The following is a 19845-nucleotide window of genomic DNA, read 5'->3' on the forward strand; positions in this document are numbered from 1 at the left end:
GTCTCAAAAAACAAACAAACAAACAAGCAAACAAAAAGTCATTGGTTTGTTTGGAGGTCTCAGGTTTCTACTACCCTATTGATGCTAGGCCTTCACTAGGGCTCCTCCAGGATATCCTATTGCTGCCCTCAGCAGGCTTTCTAATAGAATTTAAGGCCACCAGTCCAAGGATGGCATCACCCACAATGGGCTGGGCCCTCCCCCCATTAATTACTAATTAAGAAAATGCCTTACAGGTTTGTTTACAACCTGATCTTAAGGGGGCACTGTCTTAATTGACATCCTCCTTTCAGATGATTTTAGCTGTGTCAGGGTCAGGCTGACAGAAATCTATCCAGCATAACAAGGTAACAGATTTAATCTACTTTCTCAGTTTTTTTTTTTTTTTTTTTTTTGGCCTGCTTTTTGGCTGGGATGTAGTTTAATTGGTTGAGCACTTGTTTAGCACACACAAAGCCCTGGGCTCAATCCCTAGCATTCTATAAAATTTGGCTTGTTGGCACATGCATGCTAAATTGTTTGGGAAGTGGAGGCAGGAGGATAAGACGTTTAAGGCCATCTTCAGCTACACACAGTGAGTTGGAGGGCATCATAGGCTACATGAAGTCCTGTCCCACAAAATATTTGTCTGTTCTAGATAGTTCATGCAAGTGGGGTGGGTCATTTGCTTGCCCTTTTGTGACTGTTTCATATTATTTAGCATAACTCTACATCATATTATATATTAAGAAAACTTTATTCTTTCTTTTCCTCTTCCTCTTCTTCTTCTGAGACAGGGTCTCTCTCTATACAGCCCTGACTGTCCTGGAACTCACTATAAAGACCAGGCTGGCCTCGAACTCTTTTCAGGGACGGCATGCCTCTGCCTCCCAAGAGCTGAGATTAATAGCATGCCCCACCAAGGCCAGCTTTGCCTTTGCTTCTTCCTTCCTTCTTCTTTTCACCCAAAGACAGGGTCTCATTATGTAGCCCTCGCTGTCCTGGAACTCTCTCTGTAGCTCAGGCTGAACTTGAATTCAGAGATCAGCTTGCCTCTGCCTCCTGAGTACTGGAATTAAAGGTGTGTGTTATGATTGCCTGGCTATCTGCCTTCACTCCTTAATACTAGGGCTTGTAGGTGTGTACTGCCAAATGAGACTTCATTTTCTTTTTCAGGCTTAACAACAGACTGTGCAGATATAGCTCAGTGGTAGAACACTTTGCCAGACTCTTCCAGGCCTTAACGCCACAAAAACAAAACCGCATTATATCCCTTGGCATCGTGGCACATGCCTTTTATTCCAGCACTTGAGAGGTAGAGGCAGGCAGATCTCCGAGAGTTCAAAACCAGCCTGGTCTGCACAGTGAGTTCCAGGTCAGCAAGGGCTAATAGTGAGATCTTGTCTTGGAAACAAAATAAAACACTGAATAATATTCCATTTCCATGTGAATGCTCACTTGGGTTGCTCCTAGTTAGCTATTATGATGTACAAATAAGTTATAAAGGTATTTTCTTTAAAAAAAATTATTTATATAGTTTTAATGTATGAGTGCTGCCTGCATGTGTGCCTGCCCGCCAGAAGAGGGCACCAGATCCTATTAGAGATGGTTGTGAGCCACCATGTGGTAGTTGGAAATTGAACTCAGGACCTCTGTCAGTGCTCTTAACCGCTGACCGGTTTCTCCTGCCCCTAGGGTCTGTATTTTTTTAACTCTTTGGTTATACACCTAGACGTGGAATTGCTTGATTACGCGGCAACTCTAGTACTGAGACGCCTCCACTGTTTTCTCGAAGTTGCAGCCTTTCCTACTAACCCCACTTAAGGATTTTGTCGGCTTAACATCTGTTATCAACCGCAAAACAGCCTCCGATTCTTTTCTGCTGTTCTCGTGCTGCCGTAACAAAGACGTTAAAAGGGCACGCCTTTAATTCCAGTTCCGGAGGCAGAGGAAAGTGAATCTCTGCGGGTTCGAGGCCAGCCTAGTCTACATAACGAGTTCCCTAGCTAAGCTTCCCCAGTCGGAATACATACTAAGACCTTATCTCAATAAAAGTAAAGTAGTAAAAAGGCTTCTTGGGTCCAGGGGAACTGTTGCCCATCTCCTCCATGGATCTCCCCAGCGGCAGAATAAAGCGCAGGAATTCGTGCGGAAGCCAGATAACCTCGCCGCCACTTCCGGGCGCCTGAGGATGATGAATCGTTTCTCGTTGTGCGCATGCGCTCTCGCAGGGTTGCCCGGGCGACGGTTGCAGCCCAGCCTCAAATTCACACCGAGTGGAGCCCAGCTTTCCCTCGGCCCCGCCCGGAGGAACCAGTCGCTCAGCGATGACGTCGCGGGGGCCTGGCTGGGCGTCGCGGACTCCGGAGATGGAGGAAAAGGAGCAGCTGCGGCAGCAGATCCGCCTCCTGCAGGGTGAGGGGGCCACGGCCCGGGAGCGCGTCCTCTGGGTTCTTGTAACCGCCGCGGACCCTTTCAGAAGCGGGTGCTGTCGGTGGCAGTCTCCTGATGGTCGGCTTGGGTGGGAGTATGAGCGGCCGGGTCGGTTGCGGCCCGTGGGTGACAGACCCCCTCCAGGCTTCGGGGCGACTGAGCGGGCTTCAGAGGGCTCGCAGGAGACGGCACGGTGGCCTCCCGCGGGTAGTCGCATTAACCGGCCTCGGGCCCCGGCCAGCCTTGGAGCGGTTCTCTTCGGCTGCCGTTGAGTACCTCTCTCCGGATTCGGGCACAGCCCCCTTGTTCTAAGGCTGACTACCCAGGCAGTAGCTTCCGCAGCTATTTTAAACCCAAGTCGGTCTTTATAAATTTTAGTATCGTTTCCAGAATTTTCCCCAGAGAAAACACTTAGGGATCTGGAAAGCCAGCGCTGGGGAGAGGCCAGGTGGCCTGTCCCTTTGGGGCTACTTTTTGGGTTTTCTTCACACCCGACCCGAGGTATCTCCAAGTCTGGGCGTGGCCTTGCTGTGAGGGTTGAGGCAGACCGAGTGTGTGTGTGTGTGTGTGTGTGTGTGTGTGTGTGTGTGTGTTTGTGTGTGTGTTGAACAGGCCTGTGTTCCTTCTCTCCTCCCTCAGGGGCTCCATGAGTCACTTCACCCGAAAATCCTTGTGGTGGTGATATCAGGCTTTTTTCTGTGGGAGATGCTGTTAGCTGGTGGGTCGTCAGTGGGTGTATTGTGTTGTTTTTCCTGCTGTCTGTCAAGCACTGGGTTTCAGGAACGTCGGTTCTGCGGCGATTACCAAGGTGCGCTCTGGCATGGTTTCCATGAGTGGGCAAACTAGAGACCACCCTGTTCTTATCCAGGCACTGCAGGTTTCTGTGGCCTGTTTTTGCATATGGAGTGGCACTTGCCCTCAAATCATTGTGATCCTAGGAGACCAATGAACAGAAACAGTTACACCTTGAAAGCTACATTTTTAGGATAAGCAGACAAAATAACAATGAAGTAGTAATGATGGGGAAGAACACATGGAATTGACAAGATTTGGGTTGAACTTTCTATGGTTTCCAGCACTTAGGGCTTGCTCTCAAGTCAGTAAGGGGCTCAGGAAGGAGAATGGGTCTGGGGTATTAGGGTAGGGTTAGTAGTCTTGCTTGTTGCTGTTTTTATTGTAGGAGGTTTTTTATTAACACCTAGATAACTGAGCCTGTGATTCTGCCTTCTCAGGTCTAATTGATGATTATAAAACCCTCCATGGCAATGGCCCTGCCCTGGGCACCTCAGCTACTCGGTGGCAGCCACCAGTTTACCAGGGTGGCAGGACCTTTGGTGCCCGCTACTCTCGTCCAAGTCGGAGGGGCTTCTCACACCGTGGCCCTTCATGGCGCAAGAAATATTCTCTTGTGAATCAGCCTCTGGACTCTTCCGGCCCAGCCAGTGATCATGCTTTGCAGACATCCCTCAGGTCTGGAGACAGCCAGCATCCTGACTCCCAGCAGTACGTACTGGAGAGACAGGTCCAGCTCAGTCCAGATCAGAATATGGTTATTAAAATCAAGCCACCATCAAAGACAGGCCCCACCAGTGCTTCAGGGGTCCAGCAAGGCTCCTTGGAAGACTATGATGAGTCCTTCTGGAGTGACCAAAGACCCCAGGGAAGTGAGGCTGAGCTCCCTGGTGGACAACTGCAGTCTGCAAGGCCCGGAAGAACCAAGATGGGTTACAGTGTGGACGACCCCCTTCTGGTCTGCCAGAAGGAGCCTGGCAAGCCTCGGGTAGTGAAGTCTGTAGGCAGGGTGAGTGAAAGCCCCTCCGAGTATCGGCGGACAGTCAGTGAAAGTGAAATCACCATCAAGGCACACTTCCCATCGCCTATTTTGCACCAACGTACTGGTGTGGCCCTGGGCCGGAAAGTAGGCCCTCATTCTGCCACCTATGCCGAACAACACATTGGAGACCACAGAGCAAATACTGGCCGTGCAAACCAGCCAGCTTCCTTGGGTTTGGTGGTGGCTCCAGTCAGACCAGCAACAGGAACCAGGCAGGTCAGGGAGGCCTCACTGCTAGTATCTTGTCGACCCAGCAAGTTCCGGAAGAACAACTACAGATGGGTTGCTGCCTCCGAGAAGAGTCCACGGGCCACTCGGAGGGCTCTCAGTCCCAGAACGATCGTGGAGAGTGCGAGCAAGGCAGAGAAGCCACAGCCTAAAGTCGACCCAGAGACCAGGCCTGAGAAACTGGCCACATCATCCAAGCCTGGACCCTCTCCCAGCAAGTACAAGTGGAAGGCTTCCAGCCCCTCTGCTTCCTCCTCTTCCTCTTTCCGTTGGCAGTCAGAAGCTGGCAGTAAGGACCGTACTTCTCAGCTCTCCCCAGTCCCATCTAGGTCCCCATCAGGGGACAGACCAGCAATGGGATCCGACAACTTGAAGCCCCTCTTTGGAGAGACACCACTCTCGGCTTACAAAGTGAAGAGCCGTACCAAGATTATCCGGAGGCGGGGTAATACCAGGTGTGCATCTTTCCATCTTGCAACAGCCTAGCTAGGTGGGTGGGGTAGGGCTCATGAAGGCTTTTTGGCTCCTAAATTAGAGAATTTGGAGCCGTTGACTTTAGCTTGTGTTCCCTTACTGTTTCCTTGGGGTAGAAGGCCCATGTTGGGTCTGTTCAGCGCCATGGATGTGGGGCCTACCCTGGGAGCTTCGTGTGTGATTTTGGGTCATGCTTGTAGTAGGAGCGAGGCTGGAAGTAGTGTCATGTCAGGATGTGTCAAGTACAGCTTGAGTGAGTCAGGTCCTGGCATGGGGCCTCAGCAGGGATAGGAGGCAAGAGCTCTGAGACTGGTGATGCTGTCAGGCCTATCGTTTCAGGTAGTTTCCCTTCTGGGGTGGGACTGGGTTCAAAAACAAGGTGTCATGCCAGGTTAGGTGCTCGGGGAGCAGCACCCCGGGTCTGTCCAGTGTTTAGCAGTATGTAAAAGCTGCCGTGGCTGTTGTGACCAGACTAGGGGGTTATGTGTCTGAGCTGGGTGGTGAACTAGGGTGCCAGGTGTGCCTGGACTTTCCTGCTCTGTTTTTATTTGAAGGCTTTGGGTTCCAGGAAGTCAGGCTTTGTGGGGCACTGTGTCCTGGCCCAGACAGAAGTGTGCACCATTTGTGTTAGGTTGGGTGACAGTAGAAGGGGCTGGTGCTCTCTGGCCACCTTCAAAGTGTTCTGAGGTGTTGTTGGGTGACTATCATTCCAGAGGTTTGGTTTTACATTCCAGCTGATGGTGGCCAGGGGACCAGACTGAGCTACTGCTTTGAGTACATGTTACTTCTGAGATCACTACCCTTGCATGACTGTGGGAAACTGAAAGATGGCATCATAGCCTAGAGTATGTGGTTAGGGGTCAGAACCTCAGATCAGCTGCCAATGGCAAAAATATTGTCTGCTTACCAGGCAGAGGTCCTGCTTATGCCATTAGACAGTGTTTTTCCAAAAGACAATTCTCTCCTTGCCATGAATCCCCCTAAGGAAGTTCTTCCTGCATTCTGTTTGATCTTTGGCTCTGTGCTCCAGACTTGTGCTGTTTGTAGTTATCTGACCCTGAATCCTATCCTCATAGTGCCTAAGGATAGATTGCTCTTATCAGGCTGTGGTGGGGACCTGGGAGGGGGAGTTTTGGCACAGCCCTTTTCCAGCAGTTTTCCCCTAGTCTTGTCCAGGGCCTCACCTGGCTTGGAGAAGGGCTGGGGCTGAAACCACTCTGCTCTGCTTCACTTGGCGAGTATGGCAACCTGTGCTGTCTTTAGATGAGGAAGGAGCTTGGGCAGATCTACTCAATGAACCTGTTGGTAGTCTTTTGTGTTTTATCTCCACAGCCTTCCAGGGGACAAGAAGAGCAGCCCCTCAGCTACCACCACCAACAAAAACCATCTCACTCAGCGACGGAGACAGGTCCTCCGGGGGAAGAATAGCCCCATTCTGAAGAAGACTCCTCACAAGGGTCTGATGCAGGTCACCAGGCATCGGCTGTGCTGCATGCCATCCAGCCGGGCCCACCTCTCCACCAAGGAAGGTATGACAGAGAGGAGGATGTTAGGAACTGGCTGAGGATGGACTGCCCTCCACTAAGGTGGTCAGGAACCATGTTAGGAGGGTGGGGCATGAAACCCAAATGAGAGTCTAGAGAGAGGGGTAGGCTGGACATGGCTGGGTTCCTCTCGGGCAGTTGACAAAAGGAAAAGGATGGATTGAAGAGACTTACAGCTTTGGGTGGAGAAGATGGAAGGTCTGCTAGTGTTGCCTGGCAGGGTGTGAGGAAGGGCTGCTTACTGGAATCCTCTAGGTTAGCATGATTTGCTTGTGTCTGTGTGGTAGAGTGGCATATAGACTGGGGATAGCAAAGGCACAGTGTCCCCCAGCCCTACATGTGGGCAGGGAAGGGTGAGGGATGAGGGGTCTTGAGTCCAGTGGCTCCATCTCTGGGGCTTTGGATGTGTTAGGAGGCTACTGAAGCTGTTGCCACTGCTGCCACTGGTGGTAGGAATGGATAGCCTCATCATTATAGACAGTGCATAGTGCCCTGGTGTTCCTGTTGCGGGGAGGACTGTGGGCAGTCTTTCCATCCATTCATTCACCCGCTTACCCACAGAGCATGTGATGGGCACCTTGGGGTCAAGAATTATCTTCTGGTTCCTGGGGATGCTGAGCCACATCTCACTGGAGACCGGTGGCTGCGCGAACCCTTGTAAATAGCCTGGACGGTTGGTTTTCAGTAGTAAAGGTGTCCTGAGAAGAAGAAAGCAGAAGACTACAGTTGTGGGCTGTAGGGAGGGTGTAAACTTTAGGGAGTGCTTCTTGAGGAGCCTTAGGTGAGGAGAGGAAATAGCACTCAGATATGCAGGTGAAGGTAGTGGTGGAACACAGATCAGAAGGAAGGCCGCCTAGCCAATGTGCTTTATAGGGTCGGGAAAGGGGATGACCCCAATGGAAGGACACTAGGTCATGCCACAGTAAGGAAAGGAGTAGGTTCTGATTGTGATATCAGGGAGGAGATAGATGAGGAAGCCAGGAGACATGAGGAGCATCAGGTAGCAGGACTAGGCTAGTGGGCTGGAGTAGACCGTCAGAATGGCTGGTATGCAAGGCCTTGCATATAAGATGTGTGTGGGGTGGGGGAGTTGTCATCTCGGCACAGATGAGCTATGGAAACAGAGGTGCTGAACCTGTAGCTGGGATGACTACTACACAACTCTACATAGACAGAGGCCACAGGGCAGGCTGTCTACAGGGCTTGGTCTGGCCAGGGTTTTGGCCAAGGAGATGAGAGTGACAATAGTATTTCTCTAGGCTGACCCTGGGTAGATTTGGCTTGCCCCAGGGACTGGTTTGTGGTTTCCTTGGCTCTCTCATGCAAGTCTTACTGTCTGCCTCTTTTCCTTGCTTGTCCAAGAACTCCAGCCTGAATGATGTTCAAGACCCTGGCCAGTCTGTTTGATTCCCTGGGCTGGGGTCTTGCCACACTGCTGAGTGGAGCTCTTCTTTCTCCAGGTGGGTACAGCCCCCGAACTTATGTGGCTGTTAGAAGTCAGGGTCTCTCAGTACATGGGGTCTGTGGATAAGGGCTGCCCTTTGATCTAGTGTTTTGGTGTCTTCTCTTTTTGCTTTTCTCCAAGAAAATGCTTAGCCCTAGTTCCAGATCTCCTCTTCATGCTAGTACCCTGGTGTTTAGGGAGGGACCTGATTGCTCAGTAGACTTTGAGTGCCCAGTAGTGGGGTAGCCTAGCTGCTTCTGGCCCACCCCTTCTTCAGGTCACTACTCAGCCCTACTGTGTGGCCTAGCAGCCGGCAGAGGGCGCACTTGCCCCTCTTATCCCTCCATCCACCTTTTTCTGGTAATTGATTGCCTAATTTCCTCTTTATGTGAAAGAAAGCAGATATCAAGTAATTTGCAGCAATAACCTGCTAATGCTGGGCCAGTATCGAAACTCCCCTGTTCATTTCAAGTGGCAGATAAAACACTAATACATAATTATCCTTGCAAATTGGATTGTTTTAAATAACCAAAAGGCTACGGCCAGAAGAAAGCGATCCCATCTCCCTCGAGTTACTCTTGCAGCGTAATTGCCGCGTTCAATCAATTTCCCTGGCATTAGAAATTCCATCACAATCAACATTAAGCTTTATTCATTGTGATGGCTAAGAGCCGGGCCATTTCTCCTCTTTTTCTTAACTGGCAAAATTAATCAGGGAAAAGATTTTAAACATTTACCCGTGCGAAAGAGGTCAGCGCTGCCACTATATTGCTCAGCAGATAAGGGGGCTAATAAAAAGAAAATTGAATTACTAATGATCACCAGGAACAGAGTATATAAAACCTGGCAATCGCCAGTTCAGGAGAAGGAGAATCAATTTTCTTGGGACAAGGTGTGCTCATTTTTTATTTTGGCGCGTATTATCAGCAATTTAATTTGAGAGCGCATAAACAGGAGGAAACAGTTAGGGAATAATGAGCCTGGAGGTGTAAAGTGCCGCAGGATATATGCTGTACACAATTTATTTGGCACAACAGATAATCGCTTTAATTGAATTCAAAACTGCATTGTTCAGCAGCCATGGGGCTGCTCCTGCTTGGGGACCGAGAGTGTCAGGAAGGTTCCAGTCTGAAGTGGTGTCTCCCTTCTGGTCAGCCTTTGGTTGTGGGGTGAGGTGAGAGCCCCCTGAGGGGGCCCATGAGGCATGTGCTCTAGGTCGCTGCTGAGACCTTCTTGGTCTGCCTCCCATCGACAGATGCTAGAAAAGGCATTTGGGAGGGATGAATCTTTAGGGATGTGGCGATTGGTAAAGTTACTATGTGATGCTCTGCCTTTGGTCAGTGTGGGGATATAGGACCTGGGAGTCTTGGAGTGAGCTCCTGGACTTACTCACCTAAAGGCATGGCCTATGCCTAGTATGTGGCTTGGCTTCCTGAGCTATTTGCGTAGGGTGCTGTTTAATCTGACATACCAGTCAACTTTTCACCTGCTGCCCTAAGTTAGGTAACGGCTTAGTATCAGTAAGTCATGGGCTTCTACCCAACAGCCTTTTGGAAACACTGACTGTCCACTGCCAAGAAAAAGCCATTGTGGGTGGACAGGCTTAGAGGTAGAAGAACCTTCTTTTTTATCTTCCCATAATGGATATGTGGCCATTCCTTGTCCTTTTCTGCGTATAGCTATGTTTTAAATTTTTGGTCTTAGGACTTAGTTGAGTACATTTACTGCTCTTCCAGAGGACCCAAGTTAAGTTTACAACTACTTATAACTTCAGTTCCAGGGGATCTGTCACCCTCTTCTGGACTCTGTGCATATCTGCATGCATGTGTGCATACCAGCACGTGGACATACATATAAAAATCATTTAAAATAAATTAGAAGTATTTAAAAATCAGGGCTGGAAGAATGGCTTAGTAATTAAGAGCATATGCTACTCTTCTAGAGTACTCCGGTTTGATTCTCGGCATCGTCAGGTGGCTCACAGCTGCCTAGAACTCCAGTTCTAGGGGAGTCTGACTCCTCCGATTTCCATGGCTACCCATACTCAGGCATGTTTGTCCTGTGCGAGCACGCGCGCACACACACACACACACACACACACACACACACACACTGTTGAAAATAAAATGAATCAGCCAGGCATGGTGGTGCACGCCTTTAATCCCAGCACTCTGGAGGCAGAGGCAGGTGGATCTTTGAGTTTAAGGTCAGCCTGGTCTATAGAGCAAGTTCCAGGACAGCCAGGGCTACACAGAGAAACCTTGTCTCAAAAAAACAAAAATAAAATAAAACAATAAAATAAATTAAAAAAAATCTTTTAAAGCCAGGTGGTGGTGGTGCACACCTTTAATCTCAGCACTTGGGAGGCAGAGGCAGATGAATCTCTGTGAGTTCGAGGCCAGTCTGTGAATTCCAGGACTGCCAGGGCTGTTACACAGAGAAAACTTGTCTCGAAAAACAAAAACAAAAAACAACAAATTTTGTTGTTTTGGAAATTCTTTTAAGCAAACAAACAATCCTTGACTTTGCCCTGAAAATAGAGCCTTCTTAGGTAAAAGGTTAGTCTGGTAGGTTCTGGGTTGGAGCTTTCTAGAGGACTGGATAATAAGGACTAGGTAAATTTTCATTGTGATATCGTGCAGATGGTGGGCTGGCCTGAGACCCACATGCCCCCTACATTTCACATGAGCCTCTTGGGCAGAGTTGCCTGCCTCTAGTGCAGAGTCCTCCAGCATGTGGCAGGAACCCTCAGTTCACTGTGGTAGCCCTGTGCTATGAAGGAATCACTGTTAACATTTATAGGTAAGAAGCAAACCACTCATTCTGGGTCACTGGCAGAAGGATAGGTAAGAGTCATGGCCTCTTGTCTGGCTGGGTATCCCTCAGTGGTGGTCTTCTTATCCTGTCTGGGGTAAGAGTCTGCTGGGACGGGTGCTCATTCCAGATTCAAAAGTTTTTAAGGAAGAGCTCAGGAAGTCCTCCCAGTGTAAGCACTATTAACCTCTTCTCCGCCCAGTGCTCTCTCTGTCCAGTACTCACTACAAACTAGGTAGCTCTTTGTCTACCCTCAGCTTAGAGCTGTCACCCATGGAGGATTGGGAACCCTCAGATGGTTAGTGTTCTCTGGGAGCCGATCTTACCCTCTAGCCTCTAGCCATCCTGAAGGCAGCCTCCTCAGAGCTCTGACTAGTCTTTCTCAGTTTCGATGAGGCCTGCCTTTATCCTGAGGTAGGACAGCTTCTCTGCTGTCCCTCCTGGCTGTTTAGACAAATGTGCTCAAGCCTGCTGACCTGCTTGATCTCTTGTTCCTATCATCTTCCTTCTTTGACCCCCTTAGAGTGCCTTGTGTCCCCTGCTCCTGACAGAGTTACCAAACAGTCATTTGTGATATATATTCTTTCAGAATCACTTTTTTTCAGTTATTCTGGGAAAGGGTCAATTTGCCAGGTAGGTATAGTCATAGCTTCACACTTAGTTTGTCCATTGATTGTGGTACTAGGGATTGAACTCAGGGCCTTAAACATACTCAAGCAAATACTTGGCTATTGATTTCTTTTTTTGCTTTTTATTATTTTGAGACAGGTGTTACTAAGTTTTTCAGATTGGCCTTGAACTCACGCTGTAACCCAGAGAGGCCTTGAGTGGTGGGTGTTCTGCTTCAGCCTCTTGAGTAGCTTGGATCAATTACTTCACCTCTTTATTTTTAAAGCCTAGGTTATATATGTAACGTAGGCTAAATATGTAGTGAAGGATGATCTTGAACCTTCTGCCTCTGCCTCCCAGTGCTGGGATTATAGGCATGGCTACCCTCCTGGTTTTCACTTCTCCTCTTCTGCCAAAGTATTATGGGGCTCTTGCCTCTTATTAGGCCTGCCTCTTCTTTGGCTAGATTTGGTCCTTTAAAAATTCTGCCCCCTTTTGAAGGCCTTATTCCTTGGCCAGGACCTATTCATTCATGGGTCAGATCCCACCCCTCCATAGCCAAACCCTATCTACTCTGGCCAGGCTCTAGATTTTTGCCTCTTCAAAAGGTCTTGCCTCTGAAGGCCTTTCCCATCTCCAGCCAGACTTCTCTGAGTAGGCCCACCCATTCTCAACCCTCCGTGTCACCTCCATTTTGTGTTGTGATCCTCTTCCCTCAGATATTCAGAGCCCCCTGCCTTCATCAGACAACTACTCAGTGCCCATGGTCAGCCTTCCAAGCCTATCTGCTTTAAGGTCACCATGGCATTCCCACTTCCTTTCCTGCCTTTTGTGGATTTCTGTGTTTATATTGTCTGTATTGCCTCACTAGGTACGTCCTGCATGAGGGTTTTGTTCCATTCTTGTCACATAGATGTGAGTCTCTTGGTGTAGGGCAAGAATGGGTTGTCTTATTTCATTGCAGAAACCATAGGAAGAACTGTTTGTGACAGGATTTTCTGCTGCAGAGTATTCTGGGTGAAACTTGTTCTCTCTAGTTTTATCACCACATATGCTGGAAGCCAACTCCTGGCCTCAATCCAGAGCTCTTGTTGAGTGAGCAAGCCCTGCTGGTCTGGGGATACCTGTCTCATCTGTCTTAGGCTGGCCAGGGTTGGGTTAGGATATGGGCTGGTAGATGGGCATCATGATGTGTTTGATTGCCTGTTGAGAGCAGTGCTGCTCACTTGGGAGACCTCAGGTCTTTCCAAGGCCTCGGACTATTGGAGCATCATTATATTTAGCAACCGAGGGTGAGAGAGTCTGCAAGGGACTGACCTACAAGTAAAAACAATAGGCCTACCTGTTGGGGATATTATTCCTGCCCGTGTCAAATGTGCCTGGTGGGTTAGGGCGGTAGTGGCATGCCTGGAGGGTCTGTGAGCACCCCAAAGCACTGGGTGGCTATGGGATGGCATTGTCTCACCACCACCTGTGTTACTTGAGGACAGTTAGGGAAATCTAGGAGTAAGAGTGTTGGCAAATGAGAGTGCTCACAGGCTGGCTATACAGCTGCAGTCTCTTAGGTGCCCAGTCCTCTGCTTGGCTCTGAGCTGTGTGGTCTCTGGAGAGCTGACTTCCATTGGAATTCAGCCAGAGAACCCACACTGATGGCACAGAGGTTAAGGGGTTGCAGCTTGGTTGTGACATCATCTTTCCCTACCTGACCTAGGCTTGGGCAATAGCACTTTGGTGGCCTTGGCTGGCTGCTTTCTCCAATGCAGCCCAAGGCATGGGTCTTACCTTGTAGGGGAGCAGAGGGCTGCAATCAGGACCCCAGGATAGATAGCAAGGATACATGCTGTTTTCTGTCTAGTCATATGGCCCAGCTGAGGCGGCCAGCAGATGGCTGTGGCAAGGGTTGTGGGAGTACATTGGAACCTAGGGTACTTGTTGGGTACTCAGGAAAAGCTTGCTGTACCTGACAGGGAAAGGCTCAGGGCCAGGGATCTGGGTGAGAGGCCAGGCTTGATAGGCACCATTTAATGCTGGATGCTGGGATTAGCCACATTAGCCACAAGTTAGCACTTGGCTGAGATATTGTGCACATAAAGTAGCTCAGCCTCTTACCTATCTGGTTGGTGTCATTGTCTTGCTGAGGGAGTTTGGACCTTCTATGTTCTTTGCACTGCTGTCTCGTTGTTTTTGTTTTGTTTTGTTTTTTTAAATCTGTAAAATTAGAGTTGATAGGCTCCAGGGTCTCTATGCCGATCAAGGAACCTTTTAGGTGCTTAGACCACTGTGGTCTTTCTCTGTGCTCTGTGGTGGCTGCTGCTGTCTGGGAAGTCCTGCCCGATGCCTCAGGGTCTGCGATCCATTGTTGCTCACTGGTTTGCAGCTGGGCTGTTCGATTTTACTACGGCAAACACTGTTAAAGGGCGTGAGAGCAGTTAAATCTGGAGTCCTGCTTTCATAAGGGAAAAAGAAAATGCTGAATTAGGCTCTGGGAAAGGCATCCGCAGCGATCCTTGGATCTTGCATAAATTATCAGGCACGCTGGAGGCCTCCAATTTTACGTTTGTCGCAACCATGCTAATTAATTATCCCACAAGAATTGGCATGAACACACATGTGAGCTTGCCCCTTCTGACTCCTGCCTTGGAAAGAGTGGTGGTATCAGGGTGGCTAAAGCTTGTAAGACAGTAGGCCTCCTCACCCTCTGCTTTAGGGCAGTTTGGCTAATTCCTCTGTAAACTGAAGTGAGAATAGTTCTCTTGTCACTTTCCTCCTAGTTGAAGAATTGCCCCATCTTCTATGTGTCCTGGCTGACTTTGAATCAAATACTGCACCTTGGCCACTGAACATAGACTGACTTAAGGATCTCCAGAACTTAGCTTCACACTGGCTACTGGGCTGCAGAATTGACTAAACTTTGTCCAGCTGCCTCTTGCTGGTCTGTCAGGGCCCACAGATGTTGCTGACTCCCACGAGGATACGCTACTGAGCACCCAGAGCTTTTCCCAGGGAACATGGCATAAGAACTGTCCTGGACATCATCTCCTATGACCTGGTCTGTCTTCAGCAAAGTCAGCAAGGCCTGGAGGCAGCATGTGGATACAATTTAGCATACTCACACTTGGTTTGCTTCCTGACAGTGGGGTGGGTGCCAGCTGCAGGCAAGTGCCCCTTGATGTGGAGTTAGAGCCAGACTGTGGTAGGTTGCGGGCTTCAAGACATAGTGACAGGATTCTAGGTAGGCCAGGAAAGGGGGCTGTACCCAAACCTGTATTATGAGTGTAGGATAGATTCAGGGGTCAGGGCACAGCCTATGCATGAGCCAACCTTAGTGTATAGCTCTCCAGTGTTGGGCTGTGTCCTGATAGTGGGCAGCTTTCCAGGAACCTTTTCGTATTTACTAGTCCCCAGTTAGGTGGTTGGTAGTCTTAAGAAGATCATCAATCTCACTGTAACAGGGCAGGTGACAGAACTCTGTGAGCATGGAGCACACCCCTCTGGTGGGGAGAGGCACTTGATGAGCTCCACCCAGCTTGTTCCTGTTTTGTTTGTGGCTCTGTGTCTACAGTGGGTCCCTGCCCTGGTATTGTTTCTTAAGGCATTTGGGGCTAGAACCTGGGTATCCTGCATGGGTTTGGCAGACCATGCTGTAAGGATCCAGACCACCCCTCTAAATCCCCAACTCATGTTTCACCTGATGGAGGACAGTGATGGTACAATGTGCTGGACAACCTAGCCTTGGTCACCAGTTCATGACTTAAGCTAGTCAAGGGCTCTTCTCAGGTCTGCTTTTCCTAAGATGGGGAGAATCTTCCCTCTGGAACCACGCAGAGCCAGAGGCAGCAGCACTGTCATTGGTGCTTAGAGACACGAGTCCTATGGAATAATGTGGATGCCCCCTGGCTTAGAAGGGTGTGCTCCTGATGGGCTTGAGAGCATTCCATGTGGAATTTTTTCCTGCTGAAGACAGCTGGGCATGGAAGACAGCTGGGTAGTTGGTACACAGTGTTCTAGGATAGGGAGGGATCCTCTTGTCTTCTTGCCAGGGAGCCTTCCTGGGTTGCCTCTGCATAACAAAAGGACCTGGCCAGGTCTCCTTTGGCCAAGGACACTAAACAGAAAGGGTGTGATTCCTCGCAGACTTGTACTGGGAGCTCCAGGGCAGCACCCCAGCTAGGGCTGGCTGAGGAGGACAACCAGGCCCGTGGGGGATAGGAGGTGCCTGCTGAGGGTTCTGGGAATAGGTAGCTGAATGGGGAGCCCCTCTCACTTCGTGGGCTGGCCTTGTGGTGAGGAGCAGGGTGTGGTTTCATGGGACTAGAGGTCAGACTGCCATTGCTGCTTGAGGGATGTACAGAGATCTTGTTTTGCACCTGTGCTGGAGCCCAGCGATGACATTCTGAAATTTAGCCAGAGTGCATCTGAGTTTGACATGAGCAGCCAGCTGGCTTGCCTGCTCCTGCTCCTCTGCTTAGCCAATAGGTCTGGGCCTTAGGACTGACAGCTGTGTTATGGTCTCTAAGGGTATGCTTTGCTCAAAAAGTCTTTAAAAACATTCTTTGGCTCTTTCCTTTATGCCTAGGTCTTCTTATTTTTAGAGGGAAACATATGCCTGGGTGGGGTTCATCTGGTTCTCCTGTCCCCACAACTTGATCTGGGCATCAGGACTCTGAGTGTGGTTGGTGATTACCTGAAGCAAGGGCTATAAGCCACTCTGCCTCCTGTGCCAGGGACAGGACCTCACCTATCACAGAGTCCAGTCAGTCTGAGTATCTGAGGAAGCAGTGCATGGAATGGAGGCTGTATAGATGTCTCAGTGTGCAGTCTGTTATAATCACTCTAGGTGTAGCTTTCCAAAATTATTCCTTGAGGGAGAGAGGGAGGGAGGGAGGGAGGGAGGGAGAGAGAGAGAGAGAGAGAGAGAGAGAGAGAGAGAGAGAATACAGCGTGCATGCATGTACCACACCATGCATGTGGCGATCAGAGGTTGCCTTCTACCATATGATGGGTCCTAGGGATTGAACTCAGGTTATAAGGCTTGGTGGCAAGAGCTTTTATCTGCTGAGCCATCTTGCTGGCCTGCTTTAGCTGTTTTCCATGTGGCTTTTTTTGTGGCTTTTTTCCCTTTGACCCATGGGTATAAAAGGTACTTCTTAATTTGCAAATGTGGGGATTTTGAAATTATTTTAACTAATGAGTTCTTTAGTTTGTGTGTGCAATTGGATTTCAGACCATTTGATGTTTCTGTAGATTTGTAGTTCAACTTTTGGTTTGGTAAATTGCATTTGAGAGGGCCAAATCCTAACCACTAGACCACCAGGGAGCATTTGAAAAGAATGTTATTCTGGCTGGTCTAAACTCACAGAGATCCATCTGGCTCTCCTCCTTAGTACTGAATGCTAGGATTAAAGGTGTGCACAACCACACCTGGCTTTCATCTAGCCATTTTTTCAAGTCCAAGTCTGAAAGAAAACATGTTAATACTACTTTAACCCTTTGTGCCACAATATGAACTCAGGGCCTCATAAATATTTTGAATGTTGTATGGTACTGAGCTAAGCATTCAGCCTGCCACTGTACTTTTTTTTTTTTAACTTTTTATTGATACTTTGTGAATTTCACATCATGCACCCCTATCCCACTCATCGCCTCGTCCTTCCATATCTGCCTTCAACCCTTGCAACCTCCCATGGAAGCTGTGGTTTGTCATGGTGTGTCACACAGTATACCCTTTGCCCAAACAGCTTTGCTTGCAAATGTTCATTGCAATGAGTCATTGGACTGGCTCGAGGCGTTTGGCTTCTGCTACGCTATTGATACAGGATCCTCACTGGGACTCCTCTCAGATATCCTGTTGGTGCCCTGTGTCATGGAGATCCTGTAACTTTGGTTTTTCTCTGTGTGTTTGTTCATTGAGGAATTACTGCAGAGTCTAGGTCTTCCTCTTGACACTTGCAGCTCTCCTGCCCACATCCTCTTTGGGAACATGTGACCTAGTAGAGATTCATCCTCTCCTGATATCTTGCCCACTGGAATCTGGAATGGAATGTCTTCCTTTCCCTTGATGCTGGGGTCCCTCTTGTAATTCCACCAAGGAAGATCTGTGGATTCAGGATTTGTAGGTGTGGCTGTCTCAGGGTCAAGCTGTGTGTGCCTTTCCTGCTGTCAGAGCATCTAGATATCATAGGAATCCCCGGAGAGGAGACTGCATTCACTGTGGTCTTCTACTTTTCATGGTTTTTCTGATTGTTCATCCCTCTCTTGTGTCCATATACATGGTAGTGGCTTAGTATTGCCATCAGTAACTTGTTTGGTGTAAAGGGCTCTCATTCTCCATAGGAGGCTAGTGTCTTGCCAGAAGGAGGAGGCATGGATTAGTCAGAGCCTGCTGGAGAGGAATTCTTCTGGGCCAGGAGTGGTCAAGGAAGTGCCATAGTCATGTAGCTTGCATCTTTTCAGGATTCATGGCCTTTTCAATTGAAGATTTAGTCTAAATGCATAGAAATGGATGGAATTTACAAAGAAAATCTATAATTGGGTATGATGACTGTAAATCCAGCAGCTTGTGATCATTAAGTGTCCAGTTATTTGTGGCTTTGTTTGCGTGTCTGTCTCTCAGGCCTGGCAGGAAGGACCCTGGCCGTGGAGATAAGCCCCTGGGTCCCAATCTTCATTTTGATGCTTTTGATCCATGGGTCTTTGGGGCATCCTCTGGGGCCAGCAGCTGTGCATGGCCTGCATGCTTTTTTTCCACTGCTGACTGGTCCCTGCAGAATCAGGACAAAGTATCTAGTGCAGGTAGACAGGCAGGTTACTGCTAAAGGGGAGTCTTCTGACTAAACTCAAACCACTGTCTTCCCCATTCCCTTCCACAGTGCTGAGTCCCTCAGCCATCCAGCCCTGAGCAAGGGAACATGCCTTTTCTCCCTTTGCTCTGAAGGTGATGCCCAAGTGGAAATGTTGACTGTGGGCAAACACTTAGAAGTGCCAGTCTTCTCTCCTGGGGCTAATGCACAGGCTGTCATGGATGGGCACCTGTGACGTGACCAGTTACAGGTTGCTGCTTGGCCTTCTGCTGGTATGAAGGGGTGGAGTAGACTTAGAGGCACAGCTGGTTCTGGGCCTCCTGTCTCATTTGGTTTTCCCAGCCAGGTAGATCTGGCTAGTGTAGTTCAACATAGGGCCTGACTAGAATCTTGCCTGTGCCCTTTCTTCTTCCTCCTTGGGGAGTATGGCCTCTAACTGGGACACTAGAATTCAGGTAAGTAGCCCACTCTCATGGTGTGGGTTGGTGTCACCTACAGAAGATAATTTCTGGGTTGTGACCTCAGCTACTTTCTGAGTCCTAACCACCTGAGAAAAAAGTTTTGGAAAGGGTGGACATTTTAGGAGCTGGAAGCAAAATCCTCATGTGTGTCTCATAGGATGCCCTGAAATTCTGAGTGGCTTACATGAGTAACTCCGTTGAATCTGTGACAGTCCCAGCCAAGTATCAGGAAGCTTGTTGGGTCTCAGTGGATGACAGGTTCTGGGGAGTTGTCCTTGACCTGTCCTGGCTGTGCTACAGGAATGGACTTCAGCGCCCTCGTGGACCTACTCCACCCAAATACCCTGCTCCAGAGCTCACTTGGGACATGTTTTGGGAACTAAGTGCTAAATGTCATAGAATAAAGTGTTGTGGTTTTGGCACACATTCCCCTTTTGGCTTGTTAAAGTGTGGTTGGAGGGCTATGAGATATGCTGCTGTCCTGGATGCCTTTTCTGTGGGTCGGCCATCCAGAGCCCAACTCTTACAGCCAGGGCTCTCTCGTTGGCCTTTGCTCTCTGCTCCTCTAAGTTAGTCCTAAAGCTGCATTTCCTCTTTTCAGTGCACTCAAAGCTGCATGGGCTGGGACGGGATCTGACAGCTCTTCTCCTAATTGCCCTTTCCACATCAGTAGCAGAACGTGTAAGTGGCAGGGTGTATGTCTCTGGTAGCTCTGGCTCCTGCAGTGGGTTGGTGTTACATACAGAGGATAAATCCCAGGTCATGACATTGGTCACTTTCTGGAGCCTTAGCCACCTGAGAAGAAGGTTTTTGGAAAGGGCTGGGCAGTCTAGCATCTGGCAGTAGAATCCTCATGTTTGTCTCTCAGGATGCCATGGAGTTCTGAGTGTTTCGTATGAGGACAACAAGCCTGTCTGAGCTATAGCCATGCTACGAAGTCTAGTCCTGTGTACAGTCGTTACTGTATGTCTAGAAGGTTGAAATAAGACTATGTTTTGGGGGTTTTCTCCTGAGACTTATTTTCCTTCTCCACTCTGTAGTGCTGTGCACATTCTTCCTTCAGGCCCAGCCGAGGAGCCCATGCTGGGCTTGCCATCCCGGGAGATAGCATTCTGGAGTACTCATACCTTTCATTCTTTTAGGACCTCACCTGCCCCAACTCCAGAGGCCTATGTAACATCTGTCTGTCTCCTGTATGCCCCTCCTTGGGGCCTGGAGAAGCCCA

At 49.2% G+C, this 19845-nt stretch overlaps 1 protein-coding gene across 2 annotated transcripts in view; it reads left to right on the forward strand.

Annotated features, from left to right (window-relative positions):
- Positions 1 to 2243: 2243 nt before the first annotated feature.
- The window catches only part of Zc3h3 (zinc finger CCCH-type containing 3), an 83440-nt gene continuing 65838 nt past the window's right edge, over positions 2244 to 19845 (forward strand). For both annotated transcript variants that reach the window (XM_050145063.1, XM_050145064.1), the window contains exons 1-3: positions 2244 to 2394; positions 3645 to 4929; positions 6281 to 6477. In XM_050145063.1, coding sequence (XP_050001020.1) covers positions 2307 to 2394; positions 3645 to 4929; positions 6281 to 6477 — 1570 coding nt within the window. In that variant the 5' untranslated portion in view covers positions 2244 to 2306. The remainder of the gene's footprint in view (positions 2395 to 3644; positions 4930 to 6280; positions 6478 to 19845) is intronic.

The sequence above is a fragment of the Alexandromys fortis genome, unplaced genomic scaffold (genome assembly GCF_014885135.2).
Source record: "Alexandromys fortis isolate MF-2015 unplaced genomic scaffold, M_Fortis_MF-2015_v1.1 scaffold_2_1_26212458, whole genome shotgun sequence".
Classification (NCBI taxonomy): Eukaryota; Metazoa; Chordata; class Mammalia; order Rodentia; family Cricetidae; genus Alexandromys; species Alexandromys fortis.